The sequence below is a fragment of the Salmo trutta genome, chromosome 26 (genome assembly GCF_901001165.1).
Source record: "Salmo trutta chromosome 26, fSalTru1.1, whole genome shotgun sequence".
Lineage (NCBI taxonomy): Eukaryota > Metazoa > Chordata > Actinopteri > Salmoniformes > Salmonidae > Salmo > Salmo trutta.
The window spans coordinates 27598408-27619275 of NC_042982.1; the positions used below are offsets into that span (position 1 = coordinate 27598408).

Sequence of the window (20868 nt, forward strand, 5' to 3'; positions counted from 1 at the left end):
TTATGTGTGCATTAATTGGTGGGGTAGAGGACCTTGTGCATTTCAGGCAAAATAACAACTCAATGTTTAATTCCCAGGACAAATTAGCTAGCAACAGTAAGCTAGCTAAATAAGACAAATTAACTAGCAAATGCAAGCTAGCTAGCTAAATTGCCATTAATGTTTAATGCTTTTTGACCTGTCCCCAAATTAATATAATTGGTTCAGAGTTTGTTTTGATATTTTAACCTGCGTGTCGTGATCGCGTTTGATGTGGGGGGACAAAATAAATGTATGCACGATGGCGCGCGATGACGTGCGCAGCTGGTTTGGGTTCCGTGTTACGTTGTAGCCTGGTTTGTCATTCAGACATGAAAACAAAGAAACAGAGACTTCATAGACACACAAGTCTACCTCGTTCCCATGGAAAAACTACAGTAGCAACCCACACACCTCCTGTTCCCACTCAAACCTCAGGTGCCTAAAGCACAAAGGCAACAGAAAGCTCTTGCTTCATTAAATTTACAGCATGCTGTGATGCTCTCTCGGTAACGGGCGAATGGTGTAATAATATGAATCCATGAAATGTCTCACTACAGCAGAGCACCATGGAGTTGCTATAGGAGCTAACTGCCAGCAAATATAATAACTTCATTAAAAGTGAATTGACTATTGGTTGCCATTGCAGTTAAAAACCCATGGTTCTCAGTTTTTATATGGCTTTGCTAATGATAATGAGATTGTGATGTGGGGTCTATAAAGAAAAGGCCTGAAGAGAGAGAGGGAAAGGCCCAAGTACAGCAAAACTTCAGGAGGTTCACTTGGAATGACTGAAATACAGACTGACTGGACACATGGATGGTGTGGTTCTGTGAAATGTTGGGTTTTGATTGAACCCACGCTCACTGGGCATCTACCAAAGTCTTACACAGAAAAAGTAACCAAATTAGCCCTACATTTGTCTTATTTTAAGATTAGCTGGATGATTAGCCGCAGGTTTGGGTTATTCTGAGGTGGCCTGGATGGTTCACTATCACTAATAGACTTAAAACATCCCATCATCACAGACTAATCTGTGGGGACAGAATCATTAGGATGCAAACACATGAAAGGCAGCAGAGGAGAATCGGTCATGCTACCTCTCTGAGTGGGGTGGTGATTATGCTAGGCATAATAATGCGTGGCTGACATGTTAATGTCTTCACTTCTGCTCTGCTGTGGAAATCTGTAGACCAGAATCAGGATGCACATGGCCTGTTAATCAACCCTGATAGGGAACTGCAATTACACACATTCCCATTAACTTTTCTCTGTGACTCTTTTGCTTATTTTTGTTATATTTTATAGATACCTTACACATTAGAGCTATAGAGTCAGCAGTTTGATGGTACTTTTTTTACCTTACAAAACAAAACAAAATTACTTTAATAATCCTAACGGTAGTTCATTCATAATTACACTGCTGTTTATTCACAGACAAGCCCAGTTTATTGCTGTTAAGCAGGGTTTGGTTCTTATCAGTCCTTGCCTTGTTTATGCTTGACCGGCTCTTTAGAATACTTAATTCTGTTTGCTGCCATTGCATTCCATGCTATTTCCCTTCTTATCAAATACTAATGTGTTGGTAACTGAATTTAGTAAGAATCTATTCTGTTCTGCAATTAAGTTAAAATGAAATCCTCTAGCTGTAATTACTTCTCAACAATAGTTGAATAATAAGGAGATGGATCACTGTTAAGTGGGCGAGGACAAAGTGAATTTTAAGAAGATCATTATATCAGTGGAAGTTTGAAATCAATTTGCCACCACTTTAATGGTTTTCATTAAAAAAGGATTAAGTGAAACATGGGGTTCTTTCTACAAGAGAATGATTATCAACCAGACTGGTAGGTTACCAGACAGTGGAAAAGTAGAGAGAAAGAGAGGGAGAGAGAGAGGAGGAGGCTGACTAGACAAAAGTACAAAGATCAGAAGAGGAGGAGGATGAGGAGTAGTGTTGAGGGTCAGTGGGTCTTAATCTTGCGTCGTTCAGTGGCAGCATTTCTGACGTGTTTGTCTGACAGGGTGTCGGGGGACGCTTGTCTAACGTACTGCATGCCTGGTGGCTGTGATGTGAAGTGTGTCTGAAGACGGCCACAAGGGACGAAGGAGTTTGACAGAGATACACTCCAATTCAATCCCACTGCTCTCTCTGTCACCACTCACACATCAGCCACACTACTGTGTCTGCTACTGACTCATGTCAATCTAAAATGCTCTCCTGTTCATACAATACTTTACAGTTCTAATCATATACACTACAATCAATTCCCTACTCCACCACAAGTAATCATCAACACAATCATTATGGTTCTGCATCGACACTGCTATTCAGGGTTCAGTAGCAATGGAGTCTGGACCTGAAGGCCTTGTACTTATTGAAAAGGGTCAATTTTTAACCTTTAATCTTCTAGAGAGGTTCTCAACTGGTTTTGTCTCAGGACCCACATTTTCTATGGAAGATTGCTGTGAGCATCTTGTCAATTGTTGGAAACTTCCCGGTTTGTTCTGAATTACAGTGATTTCTTTTACATTGATCTGTTAGTAGAGATAGTGGGTTCAAACTAATTACAATATTTATGAAAACTGTGTCGTCTAATCTTACATGCCCTTAGAGGGCGTGCCAAAACTATAACCGCGGTATCGCTGAAATTGGGCAGAAATTTCTAAGCTGAGTTAAGTCACTATTGACCAATTTGGCAAGCACTCCGCCCTTCTCCATATTTCATCTGTGGAATCATTTAGATGTATTTGTTGAAAGGAGAGGCAGCAGAGACCTAATGCCAGGCAGGCAGACTAACAGCAGCATTTGGCAAGAGACTAAGAAACATGGGAGAATGTGATGTAGGGGAGAGTGAAGGGTGAAACAAATATTGTTTTCACATTAAATCGCACAAGCTATACTGGTAATACTGATCTGATCTGTCTGGGCTACAGTCACATTCATTTTCAATCAAAAAATGAGATCTGTGTTATTTAATGCTAAATCCATACACTGTACAGAGCATTCAGAAAGGATTTAGACCCCTTCCCCTTTTCCACATTTTCTTACGTTGCAGCCTAATTCTAAAATTGATGAAATATTTTTTTTCCTCATCAACTTACACACAATACCCCATAATGACCAAGTGAAAACAGGTTTAGACATTTTAGAAAATGTATTACAAATAAAAACAGAAATACCTTATTTACATAAGTATTTAGACCCTTTGCTATGAGACTCGAAATTGAGCTCCGGTGCATCCTGTTTCCATTGATCATCCTTGTGATGTTTCTACAACTTGATTGAAGTCCACCTGTGGCAACTGATTAGACATGATTTGGAAAGCACACACCTGTTTATATAAGGTCCCACAGTTGAGAGTGCAAGTCAGAGCAAAAAAACAAACCATGAGGTTGAAGGAATTGTCCATAGAGCTCCGAGACAGGATTGTATTGAGGCAAAGATCTGGGGAAGGGTACCAAAAAAGCATTGAAGAACACAGTGGCCTCCATCATTCTTAAATGGAAGAAGTTTGGAACCACCAAGATTCTTCCTAGAGCTGGCCGCCCGGCCAAACTGAGCTATCGGGGGAGAAGGGCCTTGGTTGGAGGGGTGATCAAGAAACTGATCGGTCACTCGGACAGACCTCCAGAGCTTGTCTGTGGAGATGGGAGAGCCTTTCAAAAGGACAACCATCTCTGCAGCACTCCACCAGAGTGGCCAGACGGAAGCCACTCCGCAGTAAAAGACACACGACAGCCCGCTTGGAGCTTGCCAAAAGGCACCTAAAGGACTCTCTGGTCTGATGAAACCAGGATTGAACTCTTTTGCCTGAATGTCAAGCGTCACGTCTGGAGGAAACCTGGCACCATCCCTAGGGTGAAGCATGGTGGTGGCAGCATCATGCTGTGGGGATGTTTTTCAGCGGTAGGGACTGGGAGACTAGTCAGGATCGAGGGAAAGATGAACGGAGCAAAGTACAGAGAGATCTTTAATGAAAACCTGCTCCAGAGCGCTCAGGACCTCAGACTGGGGCGAAGGTTCACCTTCCAACAAGACAACAACCCTAAGCACACAGCCAAGACAACGCAGGAGTGGCTTCAGGACAAGTCTCTGAATGTCCTTGAGTGGCCTAGCCAGAGCCCGGACTTGAACCCAATCGAACATCTCTGGAGAGACCTGAAAATAGCTGTGCAGCGACGCTCCACTTCCAACCTGACAGAGCTTGAGAGCATCTGCAAAGAAGAATGGGAGAAACTCCCCTAATACACGTGTGCCAAGCTTGTAGCGTCATACCCAAGATGACTTGAGGCTGTAATGACTGCCAAAGGTGCTTCAACAAAGTACTGAGTAAAAGTGATATTTCAGTTTTTATTTTTAATACATTTTCAAACAATTCTAAAAACCTTTTTTTTCTTTGTCATTATGGGATATTGTGTGTAGATTGATGAGGGGAAAAAAGTCACGGGGTCTGAATATTTCCCGAATGCACTGCATATGTAGTATGTGTGTGGATGGTTCTTGGGTTGGCCCTGATCTGACCCAGTCTCTGCACCATCAGAGGCACTGTCTCAGTGGGGAAGCGATGGAGGGGCTGATAAACAAGTGTGTGAGAGACAGAGAGTGATATGCAGCTGGAGTGGTACACAAGGGGGCAGCATGTGGAGCCCTGAGATGAGGGGACGACACAGACAGATGTGGCTGTCAGCAGTGAGACGTCACCAAGGGTGAGGAGAGCCTGGGGAAGGACATGTTTCTGTCGACTGCCCTCTACTCTAACTTGTGTATACACGCACGGCACTGGTGTCTAACTTCTACTAACTACCTGGCAATACACTTGATGATAATAATGATGATGCCCCAATACTCTCAGATAATGGTTATAAAGAAAAGGAGACAAGGAAAGGAAACAAGTGTTTTGGTAAGTTTCGTGTTGAGCATCACATATTCTCGCAAGTCTGTGAAAGGTTGTTACTAAACAGCTGCCAAGGGGAGGTGTTGAAACAAGGTCTTGATCACGATCACTGATGAACTTTATCCAAAATCTGTGTGGTGATTGTTTTCCTCCATTTGATTATTGTTTTGCTCTTTTTTCATTGATCTTTGTCCCAGAGCAGCTGGTAAATAAAGACTCTCTCCACTGATAGATGATGGTGATAATACCATATCATTACCTGCTGCTTGAAATCTATCTGCATGCAATTACTGCTCTTATGACTGCTGGCCAAATGGGAGATGGCAGCTGAAGCTTTGATAACCATCAGTGTGTTTCCATGCCAATAGAGCTACAGTACACTGTGCCAGAAATAGACTCTCAGAACTGGCCTTCTACACTAGATGACTAACATACAGTTCTAATGGTGTATGATGAAGTAGAGCAAACTACAGTACCAGTCAAAAGTTTGGACACACCTACTCATTCAAGGGTTTTTCTTTCTTTTGACTATTTTCTACATTGTAGAATAATAATGAAGACATCAAACATATGAAATAACACATATGGAATCATGTAGTAACCAAACAATTGTTAAAGAAATCCAAATATATTTTCATAACTTTAAGACATGGTCAGTCAATCAGAAACATTTCAAGAACTTTGAAAGTGCAGTTGCAAAAGTGCAGTCACAAAAACCATCAAGCACTAGGATGAAGCTGGCTCTCATGAGGACCGCCACAGGAAAGGAAGACCCAGAGTTACATTTTACTGCAAATGATAAGTTCATTAGAGTTACCAGCCTCAGAAATTGCAGCCTAAATAAATGCTTCACAGAGTTCAAGTAACAGACTCATCTCAACATCAACTGTTCAGAGGAGACTGCGTGAATCAGGCCTTCATGGTCAAATTGCTGCAAAGAAACCACTACTAAAGGACACCAATAATAAGAAGAGACTTGCTTGAGACAAGAAATATGAGAAATGTCCTTTGGTCTGATGAGTCCAAATTTGAGATTTTTGGTTCCAACCACTGTGTCTTTGTGAGACGCAGAGTAGGTGAACGGATGATCTCTGCATATGTGGTTCCCAATGTGAAACATGAAGGAGGAGGAAAAGCTCTGACTCCAAAAAGTTTTGGGACACTGTAAAGTCCATGGAGAATAAGAGCACCTCCTCCCAGCTGCCCACTGCACAGAGGCTAGGAAACACTGTCACCACTGATAAATCCACGATAATCGAGAATTTCAATAAGCATTTCTCTACGGCTAGCCATGCTTTCCTCCTGGCTACCCCAACCCAAGCCAACAGCTCCGCACCCCCCCACAGCTACTTGCCCAAGCCTACCCAGCTTCTCCTTCACCCAAATCCAGATAACAGATGTTCTTAAAGAGCTGCAAAACCTGGACCCATACAAATCAGCTGGGCTACACAATCTGGACCCTCTCTTTCTAAAATTATCCGCCGCCATTGTTGCAACCCCTATTACCAGTCTGTTCAACCTCTCTTTCGTATCATCTGAAATCCCTAAAGATTGGAAAGCTGCTGCGGTCATCCCCCTCGTGACACTCTAGACCCAAACTGTTACAGACCTATATCCAACCTGCCCTGCCTTTCTAAAGCCTTCGAAAGCCAAGTTAATAAACAGATCACTGACCATTTTGAATCCCACTGTTCCTTCTCCGCTGTGCAATCCGGTTTCTGAGCTGGTAACGGGTGCACCTCAGCCACGCTAAACGATATCAAGGTACTAAACGATATCATAACCGCCATCGACAAAAGACAGTACTGTGCAGCCGTCTTCATCGACCTGGCAAAGGCTTTTGACTCTGTCAATCACCGTATTCTTATCAGCAGACTCAACAGCCATGGTTTCTCAAATGACTGCCTCGCCTGGTTCACCAACTACTTCTCAGATAGAGTTCAGTGTGTTAAATCAGAGGGCCTGTTGTCCGGACCTCTGGCAGTCTCTATGGGGGTACCACAGGGTTTAATTCTCGGGCCTACTCATTTCTCTGTATATCAACGATGTTGCTCTTGCTGCGAGTGATTCCCTTATTGACCTTTACGCAGACGACACCATTCTGTATACATCTGGCCCTTCTTTGGACACTGTGTAAACAAACCTCCAAACGACCTTCAATGCCATACAACACTCCTTCCGTGGCCCTCCAACTGCTCTTAAACGCTAGTAAAACTAAATTCATGCTTTTCAACCGATCGCTGCCCGCACCCGCCTGCCCGACTTGCATATGTGGACAACTACAAATACCTAGGTGTCTGGTTAGACTGTAAACTCTCCTTCCAGACTCATATTAAACATCTCCAATACAAAAATACATCTAGAATCAGCTTCCTAATTCGCAACAAAGCATCCTTCACTCACGCCGCCAAACATATCCTCATAAAACTGACTATCCTACCGATCCTCGACTTCGGCGATGTCATTTACAAAATAGCCTCCAACACTCTACTCAGCAAACTGGATGCAGTCTATCACAGTGCCATCCGTTTTGTCACCAAAGCCCCATATACCACCCACCACTGCAACCTGTATGCTCTCGTCAGCTGGCCCTCGCTACATATTCATCGCCAGACCCACTGGCTCCAGGTCATCTATAAGTCTTTGCTAGGTAAAGCTCCGCCTTATCTCAGCTCACTTGTCACGATAACAACACCCACCCGTAGCACGCGCTCCAGCAGGTATATCTCACTGGTCACCCCCAAAGACAACATCTCTTTGGTCGCCTTTCCTTCAAGTTCTCGGCTGCCAATGACTGGAACGAATTGCAAAAATTGCTGAAGTTGGAGACTTATATCCCCCTCACTAACTTTAAACATCAGCTATCTGAGCAGCTAACCGATCGCTGCAGCTGTACACAGCCCATCTGTAAATAGCCCATCCAATCTACCTACCTCATCCCCATATTGTTTTATTTACTTTTTTGCTCTTTTGCACACCAGTATTTCTACTTGCACATCATCATCTGCACATCTATCACTGCAGTGTTAATTTGCTAAATTGTAATTACTTCGGTACTATAGCCTATTTATTGCCTTACCTCCTCACGCCATTTGCACACACTGTAAATATACTTATTTTCCTATTGTGTTATTGACTGTACGTTTGTTTATTACATGTGTAACTCTGTGTTGTTGTTTGTGTCGCAAAGCTTTGCTTTATCTTGGCCAGGTCGCAGTTGTAAATGAGAACTTGTTCTCAACTGGCCTACCTGGTTAAATAAAGGTGAAATAAAAAAAATTAAAAAAATTTAAAAGCAGCCAATAAGTGCTCAGCATATGTGGAAACTCCTTCAAGACGGTTTGAAAAGCATTCCTGGTGAAGCTGGTTGAGAGAATGCCAAGAGTGTGCAAAGCTGTTATCAAGGCAAAGGGTGGCTACCTTGAAGAATCTCAGATATAACATATATTTTGATTTGTTTAACACTTTTTTGGTTACTACATGATTCCATATGTGTTATTTCATAGTTTTGATGTCTTCACTATTATTCTACAATGTAGAAAATAATAAAAAGAAAGAAATAACCTTGACTGAGTCGGTGTGTCCAAACTTTTGACTGTTACTGTACATGAAGAGAAATACACACCACCACTGATTGTATATACCTGACACGAGAAAGAAAGAGAGGGAGAGAGAGAGGTATTTAAGGTACAAATAGATAAGACAAGGCAGGAGAGCAAGCATTACAATTCTCCTAGGGTTATCGATTTAAATGTAAAATACCAATACAGAACTCATTTATATATGTTTGCTTCATAAATACTGAGCAAATGTTTATATCACCCGCAATGATCAATACAATTTGCTCTTTAGTTCCCTCAGATTCACTGTTTGATCAATCTGCCACAGGAATAATCTATGAAGACAGTGTTGATTTCATTACCGGCCACCTCAGCCAGAGGAGATGATTATGCAGGATTTAATGACAGATACTTTCCGATTGACCGGCATCCATCTTTAAAACACATCAGTCTCCTGCTCACTGCTTGTCTGATCACATTCTCCACACCTCATTACGGGACAAGGTGATCTTGCAGAGCAAAAAGATTGTAATATCAGAGCAATCATCTCATTACATGTAAAACTGTCATGGGGTATAAACCGCTCTCCATCTCCAGCTTACGTCACCTGGTAGACGATCAGACTCTTAGCTTACTTTGAGATAACATTTTATTAGCATAGATATCAATGTTTTGGTGTTAAAATATCAAATTACAGATCTTTCTGAACAGATTAAAAGAGCAGAAGATACCAGATAGATTATTTTTGCATCCTTGGACCAGAAATGTATGGAAGCCAAAAGGGAACATTGTAGTAAGCGCTTAAAAGCATGAAGATGTCCTCAAAGTGACTCCAAAGTAATTAGAAGAGCAATGCTTCGCAAACAGAGCTTGTATAGGTTGCTATAGGTAGCCTACACCAAAATAAAAAACCTGCAATGGCCAAAGTATGTGGGAAAACATTACAATGTGTATTTTGAGCAAACAATTCCTCTGGTGTAGTAGGATAACTCTTGTTCTGCCACAGGTATGCAGAAAGATGGCTGACTAGTTGATTGATGGATTCATAACTTACATTTAATGGGATCTCAATTTGTTTCCAGGCAGTGTTTCATTGAGATTTAATGCACTTGTGATTAAGGTGACCAAATTATATGCAAATTATTCAGCATGCCCCCAGAACCATATTTCTTTTTATTAACAGTTATTAACATTGCTAGAGAGACGAAGGGAGGGAGTGAGAGAGAGAAAGAGAGAGAGAGAGATAGAGACAGAGAAAAAATAAAAGAGAGATTCCGTCTATGAACATGCCAGATTTCGTCAAACTACTCTCCCTGAGGTTATTTATTTCCACTGTCGCTGTCCACTACAGAATGCCCCATACTGTACGTCAGAGACAGGGGAAAATATAATCAAAGTTAAAGGCCACCATCATTGCCATCACAGATCAGCATGACGCGCTGCTCAGAGAATATCAAACAGGTGGAGCGGAGGGGGGGGACCACTGTGTGAGGTAATTGGAAGTTTTGTAAAGAAGCAGAAAGTTATTATCAGTGGTGCTGTTCCGTGCCCTGCCATATGATTGCCATGTTATTTAATAGAGCAGCAGAAGCCTGCCACAGAAAGCCCTGAAGGTCCCCCTCACTGGGTGGTGAACACCACCCACACACCTCACAAAGGAGAGAGAGAGGGAGAGAGTGTGAGAGAGGGGGGGGGGGGCATAGCATGATTCAGAGAGGGATGGGTGAGTGGGAAATGCAATTCTTATTCAACCTGTAATCTAGGCATTGTTCAGAATGGCACTACCCCATTTACAAACCTGCCACAGTTCATTAGCTCACAAAAACGAAAGAATCTGGAAAAAAATATTTGTAGCTTTTCTATTTTACCACCATGTCTAAGCAACACGGCTCCTAACTGAATGCAGTCTCCTTCTGCAATCTCTGGTAAATGACAATTAGAAGAGCATCATCACAGCAATTTCCCCACCTGATTATGCTGCCAATTGACAGCTGTTGTCATTTTGTGGCTAACATGAGCACATTATGTTGACAAGGGATAATGGGAGGGTGAGCACCAGTATACTGGAGGAGGCTAATGGAGGAGGCTAATGGAGGAGGGGAGAGGAGAGGAGAGGAAGGGGAGGGGAGGGGAGAGGAGAGGAGAGGAAGGGGAGGGAAGGGGAGTATTCAACCTCTCAGGCCCTGTCTATATTATCACTTCATATGGGTTGCAACTCACATTCTGAAACTTGGTTAGTTGTTGTGAAGTATTTGATTAGGTCGATGTGCTGTGTTGTTTGGTTGGTGGCTGTGCTAGTGCTGTGGTGTTTGGTTGGTGGCTGTGCTAATGCTGTGGTGTTTGGTTGGTGGCTGTGTTAGTGCTGTGGTGTTTGGTTGGTGGCTGTGCAAGTGCTGTGGTGTTTGGTTGGTGGCTGTGCTAATGCTGTGGTGTTTGGTTGGTGGCTGTGTTAGTGCTGTGGTGTTTGGTTGGTGGCTGTGCAAGTGCTGTGGTGTTTGGTTGGTGGCTGTGTTAGTGCTGTGGTGTTTGGTTGGGGACTGTGTTAGTGCTGTGGTGTTTGGTTGGTGGCTGTGTTAGTGCTGTGGTGTTTGGTTAGGGACTGTGTTAGTGCTGTGGTGTTTGGTTGGTGGCTGTGTTAGTGCTGTGGTGCTTGGTTGGTGGCTGTGTTAGTGCTGTGGTGTTTGGTTGGTGGCTGTGCTAGTGCTGTGGTGCTTGGTTGGTGGCTGTGCTAGTGCTGTGGTGCTTGGTTGGTGGCTGTGCTAGTGCTGTGGTGTTTGGTTGGTGGCTGTGTTAGTGCTGTGGTGTTTGGTTGGTGGCTGTGTTAGTGCTGTGGTGTTTGGTTGGTGGCTGTGTTAGTGCTGTGGTGTTTGGTTGGTGGCTGTGTTAGTGCTGTGGTGTTTGGTTGGTGGCTGTGCTAGTGCTGTGGTGTTTGGTTGGTGGCTGTGCTAGTGCTGTGGTGTTTGGTTGGTGGCTGTGCTAGTGCTGTGGTGTTTGGTTGGTGGCTGTGTTAGTCCTGTGGTGCTTGGTTGGTGGCTGTGCTAGTGCTGTGGTGTTTGGTTGGTGGCTGTGTTAGTGCTGTGGTGCTTGGTTGGTGGCTGTGCTAGTGCTGTGGTGTTTGGTTGGTGGCTGTGCTAGTGCTGTGGTGTTTGGTTGGTGGCTGTGTTAGTGCTGTGGTGCTTGGTTGGTGGCTGTGCTAGTGCTGTGGTGTTTGGTTGCCCTCGGGTCTTACCTTGGTATCTGAGCAGGAAGGACCCAGGCTGGGTCTGTCTCTGGCTGTGGAATTGGATGGTGATGTGGTTGCTCCAGCTGCGTACTACCAGGCCCTTCAACAGTATAGACTCGTTGGCCAGAACAGAGGGCTCACCGCCCCCCAGGTCCTCAAACGTCACCCGCTCCCCCTCCCACAGGCTCACGTTCATCACCTGCATGGACAAACGCACACAGAGGAGACCAGTTCAGTAAAGGACACACATCAATACATACAGGTACATAGACTTGTAAACAGGGTGACAGAGAAATGTGGTGAGATGAAGCCGCCTGCCTCCTTCACTGAGCTCCTTCACTGGCACCTAAGAGATATGCCTCCATGTCACTCTGCAGAGTTTATTCTCATATAAAACCCAGAGATATGCCTCCATGTCACTTCACTGAGCTTACTCTCATATAAAAACACTTAAGAGATATGCCTCCATGTCACTCCATATGAAATCATATCAACTACAGTACCTCCCCCCAGGAAGGGAAAAAAACATTATTTCAGGCAGTCCACCTCAGAGAAAGTGTGGATGGAAACATATTAAATTACAGATAATGAACATGTAGGTCAGAATCCATCAGCTGGAATACAGTGTATGATTGGAGAACGTGTGGACAGAGAAGATGGTTCCAGGCCTGACCTGTGAAAGCTCTGTACCACAGGGGCAATAGACGTGTCAGATAGAAGGATGAGAAAAATAAAAAACAGAAGACCAGAAAACACCAAACTGCCCTGTTGTGAATGAGAGACCACATAAAAAGAGAAAGGGTTAGAGGTGAGAGGTGCACTGTGTGGATGCAAGGGGCACTGTGTGGATGCAAGGGGCACTGTGTGGGTGCAAGGGGCACTGTGTGGATGCAAGGGGCACTGTGTGGATGCAAGGGGCACTGTGTGGATGCAAGGGGCACTGTGTGGATGCAAGGGGCACTGTGTGGATGCAAGGGGCACTGTGTGGATGCAAGGGGCACTGTGTGGATGCAAGGGGCACTGTGTGGATGCAAGGGGCACTGTGTGGATGCAAGGGGCACTGTGTGGATGCAAGGGGCACTGTGTGGATGCAAGGGGCACAGTGTGGGTGCAAGGGGCACTGTGTGGGTGCAAGGGGCACTGTGTGGATGCAAGGGGCACTGTGTGGATGCAAGGGGCACTGTGTGGATGCAAGGGGCACTGTGTGGGTGCAAGGGGCACTGTGTGGGTGCAAGGGGCACTGTGTGGATGCAAGGGGCACTGTGTGGATGCAAGGGGCACTGTGTGGGTGCAAGGGGCACTGTGTGGATGCAAGGGGCACTGTGTGGATGCAAGGGGCACTGTGTGGATGCAAGGGGCACTGTGTGGGTGCAAGGTGCACTCTGTGGGGCCTCTAAGTGCGCACGAAAGAATGAGTATTCGTCTGACATATGTTTATTAAACACGTAACTATATAAAGTTTATGTGATTATACTCTTATGAGGACAGTGCTATAGCAACAGCTGTCAACTTAAAGACATATATAATGCACAACAAGAAGTTAATGTAGTGTTATGAATGAATGAACTCATAGCTTAAGCATTGGATAATAGTCCCATTCAACAAAGGGCATCACGACCTAATCACATTATACTGAAAGCCCCATGACAATGAAATACCTCCAGAATACTGTTGGAGATAATCCAATTTGTGTTGGCATTAGTCCTGACTGTCTACCTCACACTGATCTAATCCTGGATCAACACACGTCTGTCTGACAATACGACGTGGTTTGTTTCGTTAATATGCAAACAGGAGGTCAACAGCACATTAAGGTTAAAAGCATCATAATCCCTTCATGGGGAATTACTACAATATGAATTCAGCTCCTCCACCAGAATAATAAAATATGTCCCAATCAAAACCGACTGTGCTGCTAACTATTGTATGTAAAAGCAACACATGAAAACTAAATCATTCATGTGACACTTCCTCATAAAATAAACAACAGATTTTGGAGCGCGTGTGGGGGAGGAGATGTATGCAGTCGACAGTGAGCTTTCTATATCTCTCCCTGCAGCAAACCAGTCCTCCTCTCCAGAGATTCCCCTTCTACCACTACAGAGGTACGAAGGAATAGGGGGAGGAGGGAGACATAAAAGAGAGAGAATAAAGGAGAAATCTCCACTAAGTAGGTGTATGTTGTGTGAGTGTCTGTGAGGGTACTACAGTATGTGGGCTGCTAGCTAATTATAGAGAACCATTCAGTTGGGGGTAGGAAAGGGATAGAGCACCAGCACTAACATCTGTTCCAGACAGGAGAACTGGGCCATGAGGAGGAGAGGAGAGTGGAGACAGTCGTCCCCTGGCCCCCACAGTGAGGGCCCCAGGGCCGTACATGGAGAGTCATGGTTCTGCTGGTTAATACTGAGGGAGGCTGAGAGGTCTGTCTGTCTGGGCCACCTGACACAGTGACACCTGGGCCAACACTGCAGACACAAAACACACTAATAGACAATGTACAGACCATATACAACACACATAATACCATACACAAAAAAACACAAATTTGTGTAGATCACACAGGTACAAATCCTGGCACACACACTGAAAAGGGAGACTGTGTGGTTTCCTGTGTGCATTGATATGCCTGTCCTTGAAAGGTTCTGGCAAGTCAGTCACAGACAAAAGCTGCTATTACATGAGACCTGCGGCCACTGAATGGTAAGAGATATGCAGTAAGATGAGTTAAGTTCTTCCGGAGGAAATGGAACACTGTCACCCTGAGCTGAGTCTTTCTTCCTGAAAGCCTGTTTCTATTTGAACAGGAGTAATCCTGGCTTGAGGGGCCGGTTGAATGCAGATCTGTGGAGGTTGTTCCTGCTGAGCCAAGGTCGGCTGAAGGTGAAGAGCTGAGTAGTTGTCTCCAGAGAGAAGAGATTACAGTATGTGGAACCAAACTGGACAGCAGGCACCAAACTGTGTACTGAGATCAAAAGAGAAAATGTAGAGAAAAAATCCATTGGCCTCGAAAGACTCAGGTCCATGCTCAACACTTCTAGAACATGCTAAAAACATAGTGAATGTATCCTATCAGCTTGCCTTTCCACTACCACAGATCGGGTTAAGAGCAATTAGGGTAAAAAAAACACAGGCTAAGCTTCACTCATCCTCCTAAGAGATGGAACATTCACACGCTTTCCCCGCCTGCACTTCTCATTTAACATTCACCTCAGCCATTTCAATTTCATTATCGCCACAATCCCTACGCACCTGTCAGAAAATTGGTTTATGCAGCTCACCTGAATAAAGCAGGGAAAAGGTAGAGAAGGGAGAAAGAATTGTAGGGCAAGGATAAGCCAGTAACAACAAGAAAACAAGAGTAAGGTTATATGGAGGGAAATGAAAGACATGTTGAGATATACTGTGAGATGCCTATTAATTATATACAGTGAGCTCCAAAAGCATTGGGACAGTGACACAACAAAACATGTTGTCACTATCCCAATGCTTTTGGAGCTCACTGTATCAGGAACATGGAATACCTTATATTCAGTGTGACGGCACTTCAGTGGCAAATGTTGTTTAACGTAATCGATGTCTAGCAATCCACCTCTGCTTCTGCACTGAAACTTGGCATTGAAAGTTGCTTTATCAAATCAAACTTTATTTGTCACATGCGCCGAATACAACAAGTGTAGACCTAACCATGAAATGCTTACTTACTAGTCCTTAACCAACAATGCAGTTCAAGAAGAGTTAAGAAAATATTTACCAAGTAAACTAAAGTAAAAAATAATAAAAAGTAACACAGTAACATAACAATAATGAGGCTATATACAGGGGGTACCGTTACTGAGTCAGTGTGCGGGGATAGAGGTTAGAGGTAATTTGTACATGTAGGTAGATGTGAAGTGACTATGCATAGATAATAAACAGCGAGTAGCAGCAGTGTACAAAACAAATATGGGGGGGTCAATGTAATAGTCCGGTGGCCATTTCATAAATTGTTCAGCAGTCTTATGGCTTGGGGGTAGAAGTTGTTAAGGAGCCTTTTGGTCCTAGACTTGGCGCTCCGGTACCGCTTCCCGTACTGTAGCAGAGAAAACAGTTTGGGTGACTGGGGTCTCAGACAATTTGATGGGCTTTCCTCTGATACCTGATTATTATATAGGTCCTGGATGTCAGGAAGCTTGTGCCCAGTGATGGACTGGGCCATATGCACTATCCTCTGTAGCGCCTTATGGTCAGATGCCGAGCAGTTGCCATACCAGTCGGTGATGCAACCGGTCAGGATGCTCTCGATGGTGCAGCTGTAGAACTTTTTGAGGATCTGGGGAACCATGCCAAATCTCTCCAGTCTCCTGAGGGGGAAAAGGTTTTGTCGTGCCCTCTTCACGACTGTCTTGGTGTGTTTGGACCATGATAGTTCGTTGGTGATGTGGACACCAAGGAACTTGAAACTCTCGACCCGCTCTCGACCCGTCAATACAAGACAAAACACTGCTTACTTATAAAGCACAGACTGTTTTCCTAATGTAACATATCACTGATATCACTCCCCCCAATACAATCTAGTGTGTTTCTCCTTGAAGTTGCGAGTGGAGTTATTTTTTTTATACGATCAATGACTTAACTACAGCCCCGTTAATGTCAATGGGGCCTGTTCGGCCCTCCTTTCCTGTAGTCCACGATCAGCTCCTTTTTCTTGCTCACATTGAGGGAGAGGTTGTTGTCCTGGCACCACTCTGCCAGTTCTCTGACCTCCTCCCTATAGGCTGTCTCTTCATTGTCGGTGATCAGGCCTACCTACCACTGTTTTATCGTCAGCAAACTTAATGATGGTGTTGGAGTCGTGTTTGGCAGTACAGAAGGGAGTATAGGAGGGGACTAAGTACACACCCCTGAGGGGCCCCAGTGTTGAGGATCAGCGTGGCAGACGTGTTGTTGCCTACCTTTACCACCTGGGGGCTGCCCGTCAGGAAGTCCAGGATCCAGTTGTATAAAGTGTAAGTAGTGCTAAAGCTGCATCTCCTCTACACTATTATTTAGAGGGTAGAGAGTAACCATTTGTACATCTTTACAACACTGTACATATACATAATATGACATTTGTAATGTCTTTATTCTTTTGGAACTTCTGTGAGTGTAATGTTTACTGTTCATTTTTATTGTTGATTTCACTTTGTATATTATCTACCTCTCTTGCTTTGGCAATGTTAACATATGTTTCCCATGCCAATAAAGCCCTTGAAATGAATTGAATTGAATTGGAGTAGAGCATCAGAAAAAAATTAGCTGTCCACTTATTCTCATTTCTGACCTGTTTTACTGAGGTTAATAGCTGCTGATTCTAAATCTCATTGTCTAGATCAGCTGAATTAACATTAACACTGATTGAACAATAGAACAGCTCCTAAGAGGAGGAGCCTACACAATGTTTATTAACATTGTGTTATACTGATCCTATTAGTCATCCAACTGAAACACTCTGGAAGCCAACTTTGCTTTCCGATTCTCATTCATCCAATTCTCCATCTCTCTCTCTACCTCCATTCTTTGCTTTCTCTCTCTCTGTCCTCCTTGTTTTGTCTGTAAATCTCAGAAGACCTCTTGAAACCCTTTCTGATCTCTTAATTCCTCGACTCTCTGTCCCTTCCTTGTTATTTCCTCTCAGAAAATAGTCTGTGAGGTTTACAACAAGGTGACGTGGGAGAGGCAGGGATAGGGAGAGGAGAGTAAGGGGAGACATCTTCCAGCCTACAGCCTTACAGCAGACTGAATCCAAGACAGATGAGCAGGCTGCTGATAGCTGATATTGTAGCTGATCCACCTTGACCAGGGAAAAATGCATCTTTAAAAAAAACACCAGAAAGGATTCTAAAGTGCTGCACTGCACTCTCCACATCTAGAAACCCTGCCTCCGCCACATTGGTGAACTTCAAATCCTCTCGAAACAATAGCAAGGTACAAAAGAGGCAAACTGAGTACAAGGCAGAAGGAGAGATGAGTAATGGACTTTCCCTCCCTCTCTTCTTTCTTTCCTTTCACAGTCCCTCTATGACTCTCTGACTATCAGCCATGGCACTGGAGATTTGCCTGTGTGGCAGCAGGTGTGACTGTAGCCACTTCCAGAGAGTGGCTGTGGTGTTGTGAGGGTCACCATGTGGGAGCTGTCCCAGATAGAGGTCAGCGGTCTCATCTACTGCCTGATCCTGTCAGTGTCTGCCTGGAGACAGCAGGTGCACATCACGAAATGAGAGGAAACTCAGGATGTGAACTAACATGGCTGCCATTCCTGCCACTTGTCCCGCCGAGTTCAGTGTTAGGGATAGAAATGAATAACACTGAAAATAACCAGCACTTCACTCTGAGTCAGAGGACATTACGGTCTTGTAAGGACCTATGTTGTTTTAGCCAGAAAGCTCAAGTTCACAAACCTGGTGTCTGGGAGATTTTTTAATTTGGCCTACCCCAGCCAAACCCTAACCCGGACAACGCTGGGACAATTGTGCGCCGCCCTATGGGACTTGTAATCTCGGCCAGTTGTGATACAGCCTGGAATTAAACCAGGGTCTGTAGTGACGCCTCTAGCACTGAAATTCAGTGCCTTAGACCGCTGCGCCACTCAGGAGCCCTAGTGCTGGGATGCCGTTGGGCTGAAACAGACTCCAGATTGTGGTGTTCAACACTCTCTTGTCTCAGTGAGGGAAGAGCAGTGAGAAAACAACAGTCGACGTTGTCATGGCAAGTTATTTACACTGTCACCCAGGTGGTGCACAGTACCGGTGCTCAGTAGTGCTGACAAGACAAACAAGTACAGTGAGATTAGAGAGAGCTGTGCTCTCTCACTGCCACTAAGTGCATCTCCTTGCTTCTCTTTCCCCCAGTGTTGTGTTCACAGAGCCCATGTGGAATCTGCTAATTGCGCTTCTCCCAGCTCCTCCATGGCCCCTCCATGGTTCCTAACAGGCATCAGTGCAGCCGACAACAGGAGAACATTCACTGTGAGGAAAGAAAAACACAAGGGCCTGATCCAGAGAGAGGAAGGGAGATGAGCGAGGAGGAGAGGCCTGGTCCAGAGACAGGAGGGGAGAGGAGAGAGGAGGAGAGGTCTGGTTCAGAGAGAAGAGAGGAGAGGAAAGGCCTGGTCCAGAGAGGGGAGAGAGGAGTAGAGGTCTGGTCCAGAGAGAGGAGAGGAGAGTGGAAGAGAGGCCTGGTCCAGAGAGAGGAGGAGAGGGGAGAGAGGAGGAGGGGAGAGGAGAGGAGAGAGGAGGAGAGGCCTGGTACAGAGAGAGCTGGGGATTGTGAAGGAGGAGAGAGGATCGGAGAGAAGAGGCCTCTGTGACACCAGCTTCTCCAGAAGCTGGAGGAAAGTGGAAATTACATTTTATAGGATGTGGAGATAGCTGTTTGACAGCTTCTTCTGCCTGAGATGAAACATCAGAGCCATTTGGGAGTAGAAAATCATCTTATTTCAGAGATATAGATACACGTTTGATACACACATGCTACTAGGTTAATGTACAGTACATATTGCTGGTGAGCTCTCATTGCTGAAGATACTGCTCTTGTGACAAAGCGAAAATGTAGAGTTTCCTTCAACCTCGCTCGCACTGCGCGCAATGTAGATATCAAATAACACCACAGTTCACGGGCAGAGTAGTGGGTGAAACCATTCACTTCAGAAAAAGGTGTGATATAAATAAAGTTTCCTTTCATTATGTGTTGTCGTATGAAAATATTTGATGCCATTGTAATAAGGTTGGCAATACGAGAGGTCTTCAGACTTACCATTTTTGTATTATTTTCCTTGAAGGAACAACTAGTGGGTTTTAAGTGCTTCTCCCCTATTTGGAAAGTTGGTCTGCCTGCTGTTCAGTCTGAGAGAGAGATTCTGAGAGCAGTGAACGTGTGACTGTGACCGTCCTGTCAATTCATGTCATCACTGTTTGATATATTTTACTGCAGATAAAAAGTCAACCTGAAGTGTGGGTGTCCGTGTGCCTTTCTTCTGGGTGGCTATATGAAGTTGGTTACACTCAAATCAAATCAAGTATATATTTCACGTGCGCCGAATACAACAGGTGTAGACCTTACAGTGAAATGCTTACTTACAGGCTCTAACCAATAGTGCAAAAAAGGTATTAGGTGAACAATAGGTAAGTAAAGAAACAAAACAACAGTAAAAAGACAGGCTATATACAGTAGCCAGGCTATATACAGTAGCGAGGCTATAAAAGTAGCGAGGCTACATACAGACACCGGTTAGTCAGGCTGATTGAGGTAGTATGTACATGTAGATGTGGTTAAAGTGACTATGCATTTGTGATGAACAGAGAGTAGTAGTAGCGTAAAGAGGGGTTTGCGAGTGGTGGGACACAATGCAGATAGCCCGGGTAGCCAATATGCGGGAGCACTCTCTCCCACAGATGAGGACAGGTCATTAACAAGCCCTTGTTTTCACTTGCCTCCAGCTCCCTAGTTATGATTGAGTTGTGGACTATCTATCAGGAGATCAGAGTGGAGTGGGCCAGGGTATTGATTCTTGTCCCTCCAACAGTAAAAGATCTAAGCCATGTGCTTTAGTGTACTGGGAGTCAGTGAGACTGGCTAAGCACAGCTAAAGCCCTGTGGGCTACAGCCTGAACTCTATCAGGGTTCAGTCAGGGAGGGAGCCACTGTGCCATTAACATGTTGCTGGTCAAATCAAATCAAATCATTTATTGGTCACATACACATGGTTAGCAGATGTTAATGCGAGTTCTGACCGTGCAGTAATATCTAACAAGTAATCTAACAATTTCACAACAACTACCTTATACACACAAGTGTAAAGGAATGAATAAGAATACGTACATATAAATATATGGAGGGGCAATGGCCAAACAGCATAGGCAAGATGCAGTAGATGGTATAGAGTACAGCATATACATATGAGATGAGTATTGTAGGGTATGTAAACATTATATAAAGTGGCATTGTTTAAAGTGACTAGTGAAACATTTATTACATCCATTTTTTTATTATTAAAGTGGCTAGAGATTTGAGTCAGTATGTTGGCAGCAGCCACTCAATGTTAGTGATGGCTGTTTAACAGTCTGATGGCCTTGAGATAGAAGCTGTTTTTCAGTCTCTCGGTCCCAACTTTGATGCACCTGTACTGTACCTTCTGGATGATAGAGGGGTG

The 20868-nt window shown here is 44.3% G+C and overlaps 1 protein-coding gene across 2 annotated transcripts in view; it reads right to left on the reverse strand.

The window, feature by feature from the left end:
• LOC115163572 (seizure protein 6 homolog) overlaps positions 1–20868 on the reverse strand; it is a 146162-nt gene that overhangs the window by 33169 nt on the left and 92125 nt on the right. For both annotated transcript variants that reach the window (XM_029715567.1, XM_029715566.1), the window contains exon 4: positions 11706–11898. In XM_029715567.1, coding sequence (XP_029571427.1) covers positions 11706–11898 — 193 coding nt within the window. The remainder of the gene's footprint in view (positions 1–11705; positions 11899–20868) is intronic.